Source organism: Orbicella franksi, chromosome 2, assembly GCF_964199315.1.
Source record: "Orbicella franksi chromosome 2, jaOrbFran1.1, whole genome shotgun sequence".
Classification (NCBI taxonomy): Eukaryota; Metazoa; Cnidaria; class Anthozoa; order Scleractinia; family Merulinidae; genus Orbicella; species Orbicella franksi.
The window spans coordinates 8157552-8167926 of NC_138146.1; the positions used below are offsets into that span (position 1 = coordinate 8157552).

A 10375-nucleotide genomic window follows, 5' to 3' on the forward strand; every position below is an offset into this window, starting at 1 on the left:
GTGTGTCTATTGCGAATTTCAAGCATGTTCCACGTTTAATGCTGTTGTGAGTATTAGCCTTACCTCTTTAAGAAAGTATTTGTGTTTTTAGTACACTCAATATATAGAATGCAAGGGAATGTACGCGAGATCATATATTTGAACTACGAAGAAATATGTTACGATATGAATGATCATCGCAGTTATATACACAAGTTAAGCAGTTGTGAAATGAAAGCCTGAATAAAAAAAATCAGGCTTGAATGGGATTCGAACAGATGACGTTTGCGATATCGGTGGCAACGGGGAGCTGGTCACGTTGTGAGAACGTAATTGATATTGATGGTGAATAATGCAAGTGAATATAAGAACTGAACAGAAGTTAACACGTACCACGACTGCATGGAGAAATTGTTACCGCCACAGAACTGTAGTTTTCTATCTTTAATCGGATTTGACATTACGTAGCCATGATATGAAGAACTAAGTTATAGTCTTTGTAACCCGGATGTAAGCACATGGCTTTCGTCCTGTAGAAATTTGGCTTTGTCAAAACTGGCTGAACGTGTGGAATAAATTATGGTCAAAAAACTACAAATGTTGTTGAATTGAAGTATCGGCAACATTTTTCTGATCCTTGGAAGCGAGATAGAACGAGCGAATCGCAGAAGTGGTGTGGAATTTAGTAATTTGGTATGAATTTGACCGAAGGGGACCGCCGATGGCGGACGCCCTTTGGATTCAGCTCGCACAACCCAAACAGTGAGTACGAGAATTATGAGTTTAAAAAACAAACGTGCTGCGGTCAAAAGAAGAATAACTAACACTCTCAAGAAATTAGAATCAACCATTAAACAATACGGACGGAAAGCTATTATTGAAGCTATGTGAACAATCTGCAAGTATATGTCATGGAAGCGTAAGACCTTGATGATGAACTCGTCTCTGTAATACCAGAGAACGAACACGAAACCAGTTTAGATTGGTACGAGGAACAGCACGAAAGAGTTCAAGAAGCTCAATTGGAGGCTAACGGGCACCTTGACGAAAGAGAAGAGGAAAGTTCTAGCTGATCAAGCTCGGTTAAATCAAGCTTAAGCAAAACTTCTACTAGGACAGGATCCGAAATTGGGGTAAAAATGACAAAGCAGCTTGCCTTGGAGGAACATCGAAGAATGCAGGAGTTCGACAAGGAACCGGAGGTTAAAAGAAAGATTGAACTTGTTCAAGACGAAGCTGAAAGGCTCAAATTCAAGGCTAAATAAAGAAGAGGCACAGGAAGCCAAGGACGAGGCTGCACGCCTCGTAGCAGAAGCAGCAATATTTGAAAAGGCGCAAAATGAAGATCATGACCCTAAAGCTCTGCCTAATCCATTGCTTGATTTTGCGGATGAATCTTTGGAACTTGCTCCATCAACTGCTCTGGTACGACACTTACCCATAATTCCTAAACCTGTAACTGGTCTTTTCCATGAAGCAGAAGTGAATCGATCATGGAACTGTATTATCAACCAAAGTCACTGCAGAAGCTGTTAAATCCTGATCATCATTTCAGTAGCCAAAGTCAGCAGTCCGTCAGAGTTCAAGGACTGCCAATCCTAAAGAAACATTGCCGTCTTATCACTGATGGATTGGAGATTTACAAGCACAGCCATCAGCTTTAACAAGTACAAACAACCAGAAACTCCTGTTTTGCGGTCAGTCTATTCGTGACGCTCTTCCTAAACTACGTCTAAACAGGTTTGATGGTGATCCTTTAGACTGGTCTGATTGGTCTCCAATGTTTAAATCAATTGTTCATGATGCCAATCTTCCCCTTAAGGTCCATTAACTGATCTTGTTAAGCCGTTGCTAGGGATAATTTATTCTCATATAACCTTGTCATTTTTGGTTATATCAGAGTTATTCCGGGTGTTTTAACTTTATAATGATCAGTAACACTAGTGATGACGTCATTAGGCCACACCCATGGTCACGTGACTAATACTGAAAAAATGTAACGGCTCCAAGGCAAATTACTTCTCAGGAAAATTAAGGCAAGGGCCAAGTTCTGTTTTGGCCGGGTTCTGAAACACAAAGAGTCCTGGGAACTAGCAGCGAACCGAACCAATATGAAACAAAATGGCGGCCGAAGGCTCCGACTGGTTTGCCGAACGATATCTACAAAGTAGCCATGTTCGTGTATTTTTTCGGGAAGATGAACTCTCTACTTCTTATATCCTGTTTTTGTTGAGATCATCGAGTGGAAAAACAAAGATGGCTTGAGTCAATAAAGGTAAGCATTGTTTTATTTCTTGAAGTTTTCGAATAAGCTTTCAAACGTACACAAATAACCTTTATTACCATGTACGACCGCGAGCTACACGAAGTCTTGCTTCCACAGTAATCCAGATGATTAACGTTTAGTTTAATTCGTTTAAGTGGCCGTTTTTTTATTCAGATTACTCGTTTCCGAAACTTAAGATGGCAAATTTGCCCGTTTTGGACCGCTGACTGAATATGATTCGGTTGTTACTTCTCCTTAGTAGCAATGTGTGTTCATTTGAAGTTTGGTTGGGAGAATTTTATTTTGGGTCAACAGAAACACACCAAAACTCCGGATAATGTATTGGAGCTCGCATCTGAAAGGAATTTAGTTTTTAATACATGGAAATAAAATTGTTTGGTTAATGAATTTATTCATAAAAAATACGACGACTGTGGAAAGTGGATAAATAGGAGTTTTCATGTTTTTTTCTATTAATTGTACATGTGCTCTCTATAACTTAACAGTCACTTAGTTAAGGTTATGTGAGTTTTTTTTGACACATGGAAGAAATAGTTCTATATCATTATGTTGAAAATGTGTGCTAAAATATATATCTTTTAAAGTTACTACAGCTGTATGTGTGCCATGGAAAACCTTTGTCCCAAATTATTACAGCTGTATGTGTGCAATGAAAAACCTTGTCCCAAACTCTTTTTAATTACCTTGTTATATTCGTAGCATAATGTTATTATAATTTGGTTTTTCATCAACAATTTTGATTTAAATTAAGTGTTATATAATTACAATGTATAATTTATATTGTCGATGCTCATACAACTTGAGCTTACATGTATATTGCCTAGACGAAGGCGATTCATATCTTATAATGCTATGCTTGTTCATAAGTGAACAGTTATTTTCCAATACTTTAAAAGTTCTTCACACAAGAGCATATTTTTATAAATTGAATACTGCTCCTTGTTTCTTCTTATGACTTGTAAGCTTGGTTCAGAACAATCATGGCTGAGGTAGTATTGTTTTTCCCATTCTTTGTGTTGTTTCTTAAGAGCGGTGTGATGGGCCAGTATTTGAGTCTGAACAGGTGCAAGAAGGCTTTCATAATTTCTTTTGTAAAAGTCATTTCTGGGATGTTCTTTAAGGTTTTGTCTTGCAGTGTCCAGTTTGTACAGGCGATCTGTCTCCCCAACTATTTTCACTATATTTGCACAGAGTTTGGTTTTGATTTCTTTCACTTGTGGACTGCTGGACTTGGCAAGAGAATGAGAGCTCTTATTTTGCTGGTTTCTTTTCGCTGCTGCAAGAGGTTGTAGCTCTGAAACTTCATAATTATCCTCATCCTCATCGTCAGTGTAGTCAATGGACAGATCTTTCACTACAGATGTGACTACCTCTTCCAGTCCTGTTACATTTATCTCTTCTCCATTTTCATCCTCATCGATGTCTTCTCCACATTCACCTTGATAAGCCAAGTCAGGATATTCTTCCTGGCATTCCATATCTGCTGCATCATCTGCATATGTACTTTCCTGAAGTGGTGTACTGTCTGCATCACTTTCATTATTCTCTCTGTGTAAAAAATTTGTGTGTATGATTCTGGTGCAGTCACCTTTCTGGTCATACAATCTGATGATCCTGTGGGGGATTACAACAGCATCATTATTCAGGCATCTCTCCCAGCTTTGCTGAAGGTGTTGTTCTTCTTTTTTGAGATCACTTGATCTGAAATGGTGAAGGTTTGGTCCCTGGGGTCTGGTACTTGGTTCATCAGGGCCATCAAAAAATTCCACCCCAGACAAGATCTGACGCCACCAGACACCTTCACCACAGGCAATGAAGTCACTGATGGCTTGTAAATGGGCTTGGTACTCCTTGGGATTGTTGACGATGTAACGATTAGGTATAGTTGTGTTGGGGAGTGGTGGTAAAGTGCTGTAGTATTTTGAAATCTGTGATTCCTGCATTTTAACAGCATTGCCTTGCTTACTTTCTGCAAGCTTCTGTTCAGCTTGAAGGCGGATCAGGCTTGGAGTGATGATATCACCAGGTCTCCTACTAGTCAATCTGGTGACACCTTGTAGAGTGTTAAAGTGCCTTTCTTCCTCCTCGGTGTTGGTGGATTTTGCTGAGATAATCCTACTCTGCTTTCCAGCATGAGCTGTCAGAGAATGCCAGTAACGACCATAGAGCTTTCTGCTTGTTAGGGACTTTGGTTGCCCAATGATGTCTTTGCATATCATGGCATGGATGAATGCTTGGTTGTGAAGACGTAACACTAACTTTGGAGAGCGTGATTGGGCTGGCAAGTAGAGTAGTTTACTGAGCACTGTGAGGGAATCCAGCAGTGTCTGTATTTTAGGTCTTACTTTGCCTGTTGACAAGAGATAAAACACAATTATAATAATATGTCAGGCAATAGTGCTGTCAATAGCTACATGTAGCCTAGTTCAAGTCCATTCTTAAGAGTTCTGTAGCACATGTTAAAATGAATTTCAGGTCAAAATGATTTCAAACTAGTTTGAATTGTTTTTCATTTGTTTAAGGGTTATGGTAATAAATTCTGGAGCAAAGGAAAATACAAATCAAACTAGTTTCAAATAATATTGACCTGGACTTCATTTTAAACTACAACAAATACATGACTCTATCTTGGAGCACAATCTGTGCTGTAAGTTATTATTGTATGACTAGTCAGACTATAATTTCCTGACTACGTGCTCGTGTACATTGTACTGTAGTCAATTGTCTGGCTAGCACTCACTACTGTAAGAGTTATCGTAACAAAATAATTCTACTTCCATTGTTTCATATTGTTCCTCAACTGACATTTGTATTATTTTGTTTTATTAATAGCTGTGAAAGTTCTAAACAGAAACATATAAATGAAATTCTCAAATATCCTTAAACAACATAATAGTATGAACAGCCTCTGTGTCCTCACCATATGCTGCTAAATATCAAAAAGGATGGCCATCACCAAATAGAAAAAAAGAACTCAAAAATTGTTTATCATTATTGTGAGATCTGCTTTAGTCTGTAAAATGTTTTGATCATCACCTCTTAAGTATTGAGCCACTATGACAGCTGCAAGTCGATAATCACAGCCACGTAGCTTTTCCTTTCCAGCAAATGAACACTCAATGATGTCCTGAAATGCAATTTTTTCATCTTTTTCAAGGTGTGAAGGTAACTCAGTGAGAACATTGGCAATGTGTTCCTTAACATCATGAAGAGGCTCTGTAGGTAAGACTTCATAGTTTCCTGTTTGAAATAAGATTTTCAAGATTTTTATGCTTATGAATGGCCCACTTGTCATTATTTTTATGTAAAATTCTACTGTATATACGCGAACTTGTAACAAGTACCATGCATTTGTAAACATTTATACATTTGTAAATAGATGTTACATGTACACTGTACATTGACTAGTGCATGTATCATTGCTGTAAACTTCCCAACAAATATATCATCCTACCCAGAACACAGGCCAAGGAAAAAGATCATACTGTACTGTGTACAAATTTTTTTTAGATCTGTCTCTTGATGTTCACAATATTGGTAATAGACAGTATGCAATGCCTACCTAAACCAAGGTCTGCTAGTGTTTTCTCTTGGTCAAAGAACATCATTGCTGGCACCCGTTGAATTCCACCAATCTCTTCTTTGAGAATTTCCTGAAGGTCCTTCTTTTGTCCATCAGTTTCGAGGCCTCGGGCTCTGCATTCACTTCTCAACTCTTCTAAGCGAAGATCTTTAAATGGCTTCAAACCAGCATTCCTTTTATTTTTCCCAGCAGGCCCCTGTAGAACTTTCCTCAACCGTTCTGAGAGAGTAAGGTGAGGTTTGCAAAGAGAAACTGCGAGGTCTTTGTACTTTCTTGCATCACCACTGCAACTTGCACATCCAGCATTTCCCCCTTTCTGTTCTCCAGCCTCAAATTGTTGCTCGGGGCCATCTCCATGAAAAAAGCGCATTACATCAGTAATCTCAACTCCATTTGAAGTGGTGATTTTAATGTTCATACTCTGTAAACAGGCCTTTCTGGTGTTAATGTAGGCTAGCTGATCAACTTCAGAGGAACCACATCTCCCCAGAATGTAGACTTGGGGTCTTTCAACTACAGACTGTACATCAATGTCTCCTTTGCCTTTTGCTTTCATTTCTTCATTGGTGTAATACAGGGCCTCATCATATACTGAATTAACTGTCAGTAGAAGGTGACCATGGTTGAGAAGGGTGGAGTTGTCACCCCAAACCATGATGTGCCGCTTTCTTTCCATTGCTTTTAATCTCTCTTTAGACTCGATTTCACTTTCATCCCCTGTGTTGGCATCCTCACCAAGCTGAATAAGTCTGGATCTGACTTCAGTATCTGTCATGGCAGTGTAGTAGTCATCATTGTGAATTCGTAGTAAACCCAGGGATTCCTGCTCTTTTAGCATGCGTGTCCTTATTTCTAGGAGAGGGATCTTACGGCCAGATACGGTAAATCTTTCAGTCTTGAGGGTACCTTCCTTTGTCAGCAACACCTTTTTGAATGTTTGGGGGACAATCATTTCGCCGAGAATGAACTCTCCACTTTCAATTTTGCTCTGAAAAAGGAAACACAACACAAATTAATGAATCCAGAGTTATGCATGTTGAAGTATTTTGTGTACTCATGTGACATTGTAATGCAATACCTAGCAAACTTTGCATATTCTCATTTAATAATTAGCTGAGCTCTCTTGGCAATTGGCCATAATTCAAAGAGCTCTACATGTACATCTTTATGAGATATAGATGTATCATGAGAAGTCTTGAAAATACATTACATGCATCGTCTACAATTCAGTATATGCAGATTTATGGATCCTGGCTGAAAAAGTAAAGAAAAGTTCTTTTTGAATTCATTTATATTTAGTTTACTGCACTGTACTAACCATTAAAGTTTCCCTTATTTCGTTGTTTGTTCTTGGAACTGGTACTGAGATCTCTCCACCTTGCATTCGGATTATTTTTCGTCTGGCTGCTGGTTTTTCCTGTCTGAATTGCTGGAATCTGGATAACTGTACTCCTTTACTTTCCAGGAACTCCTTGACAACCATATTTCCCAGTTTTGTCTTTTCCATCACACCATATTGACGGGCAAGTTCTGAGTAATTGATCTGGAAAAGAAGGGTACACCTTTCAACTTTTTTTTTGCCAAGTAAATTTCTCTCTGGCCTGAGATTTTTGTGTAATTGATTCTGGCTTCAGGGTAATTACAGTTATTACCACTTTATCATTAGTTTCACCCAGATTCAGTTGTTAGTAGTACTGCCCTAGTAAGTCTATTATAATTATAATGATTAAATATCTTATTTTTATTGCAGTTTATTACTATTTTGTAATACATGCACAGGCTAGAGGGTGGCTTTACCTTTTTTGCCCTTTTTACTTTGTCTGGTTACACAATGTATGTTTTACTAACCTTATCTCCATCCCTCATTGCATTAACTTTTTCCAGGAGCCCGTCTTTGTCAAAGTCAAGATCATCTGGCCGTTGAGAGTGCCTTTTCTTCTTACGTTGGCCTTCTTCTTCCTGTCGCTTCCTTTTATTGGCCCTTTGTTCTGCATCTTCTGGACTTTCAAAGAAAAGTGACAATCGCTGCTCCTGTCGCTGGCTGTAGGTCTGTCTAGTGGAAAGCATGGTGTCACAGTCCTTTTCTGACCATTTCTCCTGGATGCAACTCTTGTCAACTGTGGATTTTTTTCTCCTTTTCTTTTTCTTTTCAGCATGTGATTTTTTGTCTTCAAGACCCAACTCAGAAACAGTGGTTTGTGCCTTCGCAAATGTCACCCCAAATATATTTTTAAATGGGGCATTTATTTTTTCATAAATCTGTGAAGTAGCTGTTTTTATAGCCTTTTTTGTGACCTTCATATTTCCACGGCATGATGGTTTAAGAATGCAGCTCTTAATGTTCTTGTGAAAACCTTGTTGTGTAATACAGTTTTCTTTCTGATTCCACATAGGAAATAAAGATTGAAAAGGAAAGTGATGAACATCACAAGCCTCGCAATTTGTACGAGTGTGTTGCTTCTTTTCATATTCGGTCAGCTTTTCCCAGTTGTTGGGGCTGAAATGTTCTGTGTATTCATCCTTGTTAGTTTTTAGCTTCCATTTTCCAAAATGGTTTACTAGGCTCTTGGAGCGTTTGACAAAAGAATGTTTGTCTACCTCATATCGCTCTTGGTGTCCTTGAAATACTGCTAGGTAGTTTCTCAAGCGGTTGTCGTGGTCATACTCAACTTTGCCAGTTGGTTTTACGAAACTGTGTTTGACCGCAACTCGAGCAAATCCACATCCAAAGAAAGAGGCCATTTATGGCGCCAAATCTAACAGTTTCTGCTCACAGAATTATACAAAGAACACGGCTTTTCTGTCGAAAATTACCTTTAGACCAAGTCACTCCCGTAGTTTTGCTATAGAAAACCTTTAGACATATAATTGCAATCTTTGTAGAAAGAGCATAACATCTACATAAATCAGAAACGGATCGTTGCTCACTGATTAGCTCGGTTGAATTTTCCGCCAAAATCTCGCGCATGTCAATTATAAATGTCAACGAAGGCTCATGTAAGCTGTGAGCAATAAGCTTAATTTTTTTTCTCACGAACCACAACATCAATCTACAATAATAAGCATTTCGTTACAATTTGGTCATTTATTCTCACCTTTTCACCTAGAAACACGAAAATATACATTATTTAGGCTGCCTTCCTAGTAGCAGAAGCATCATTTTTGACCTTTCAGCTTCTGTAGTTAAATGTTTCGTATTAAAACGGGTAAAAACATTGGAAAAATTAGTCAAACCACGACCACATCAATGCTTCTTCTTCCGCCATTTTGAATCTTGGAGCCTGGCCTGATATCAAATCATTGATCTTATTGGCCATTTCGTCTCTAGGACAACGAAAATTGTCGTTCCCAGGTTATCTTTTCGGTGATCTGCTCGGCCAATATGGCAAATTCAAGATGGCGAACAACAGTCTCGTGGGGAGGGTATTTTAATAAATGGCAACACTTTTAAACTTGGATATCCTGTTTTTACTTCCAAATACTTGTGTATCATAATGTCTTCCATATCTCTGTGCTTGGCCTTTTTAGAAAATCACTTTATTTGTCATTTAAATTCACAAGAAACGATGGTTTTATAGTATGTTTTTATATTGGCTAGAAACTACTTCTACACAAACCACAATTTCGTCTAAGGCCAAGCACAGTTTAACAGTTTAAGTATCCGACATTTAAAAGGTACCACTGCATTTTTCAAGAATTACAGAAAAAGTGTTGCCATTTCTTGTTGAAAATGGTCTATTTTTCAGCTCTTATCGGCTTTCCTTGAACGTCGATCACGTGACTAAATCACGTGATATTTTACCAGGGAAGTCGCAATGTCAATTATGTTAAGTGGACCAAATTTCGTTCGATTTTATTAAAACCTCTTTGAACAACACTAATTTATGTTTAAAAAATGCATTTTTCAGTCTGGGCCCATGCCTTAATTTACCTGAGTTTATCGGGATTTTTTTCATTGATTTAATATTTCATATTAAATCCTCATTACTCTATGCATAGATTTTGTTTCATTTCTTAAAGGTCACATTTTGAGAAATTTCAAAATATTGAAAAATTCGAAATTTTCTGAAAAAAACATGACTTCGAAAAAGGAATGCATAGCTATCTTTTCAGCGTTGGCTTTAATCGAAACTCGTTGAAAAAGGCTGGATTTAATGAAAAACCGCGTCTTCTTTAGCATTTAAAGAAACTGGAAGTGCGCCCGATATACATTGGAAGTTACCGTCTCAGGGCGTGCCCAATTTACACCACCAGTGCACTCCGGTAAGATCAAACAAAGCCACACGGAGTCAGTTTTTCTCTTTCGTTTGCTCCTGTGTTTCTCTTTTTCACTTATTTTGTCTTTGCTTGTACTTTTTTTTAGTTTGAATCTTGTGAAACACAAAGAAAAAAATATCTAAAATTTAAGCGAATTTGTAAGTTATTGAGTTTTTACATTTTCCACGCTCAGGCCGACCGTGAAATTTCACCTCCTTAGCAACGCGCGCGAGCGCGCGCATGAATCGGTTCATGGGCCCTTAATAGAA

General features: G+C 38.2%; 1 protein-coding gene and 1 long non-coding RNA gene across 2 annotated transcripts; one reads left to right on the forward strand and one right to left on the reverse strand.

The window, feature by feature from the left end:
• The first annotated feature begins 2005 nt into the window (after window positions 1-2005).
• Window positions 2006-7826, forward strand: LOC145479949 (uncharacterized). Its single transcript, XR_014048484.1, has 3 exons — window positions 2006-2254; window positions 5424-5488; window positions 7734-7826. It is a non-coding gene; the product is annotated as an uncharacterized LOC145479949 (long non-coding RNA).
• On the reverse strand, window positions 4583-9780 carry LOC145479892 (uncharacterized). The gene is made up of 4 exons (XM_081458369.1): window positions 7698-9780; window positions 7168-7392; window positions 5829-6837; window positions 4583-5506 (listed from the first exon to the last, which is right to left on the reverse strand). Exons 1-4 carry the CDS (start codon window positions 8589-8591, stop codon window positions 5241-5243), a joined length of 2394 nt encoding a protein of 797 aa, XP_081314495.1. The 5' UTR covers window positions 8592-9780; the 3' UTR covers window positions 4583-5240.
• Between the last annotated feature and the right edge of the window lie 595 nt (window positions 9781-10375).

Excerpts from the sequence above, each read along its gene's own strand:
- LOC145479892 (XM_081458369.1), bottom strand. The coding sequence starts at position 8,591 with ATGGCCTCTTTCTTTGGATGTGGATTTGCTCGAGTTGCGGTCAAACAC. Across the intron at positions 7,393-7,697 it reads CAATGAGGGATGGAGATAAG|ATCAATTACTCAGAACTTGC; the intron begins GTTAGTAAAACA and ends CTTCTTTTCCAG. Across the intron at positions 6,838-7,167 it reads AAATAAGGGAAACTTTAATG|AGCAAAATTGAAAGTGGAGA; the intron begins GTTAGTACAGTG and ends TTCCTTTTTCAG.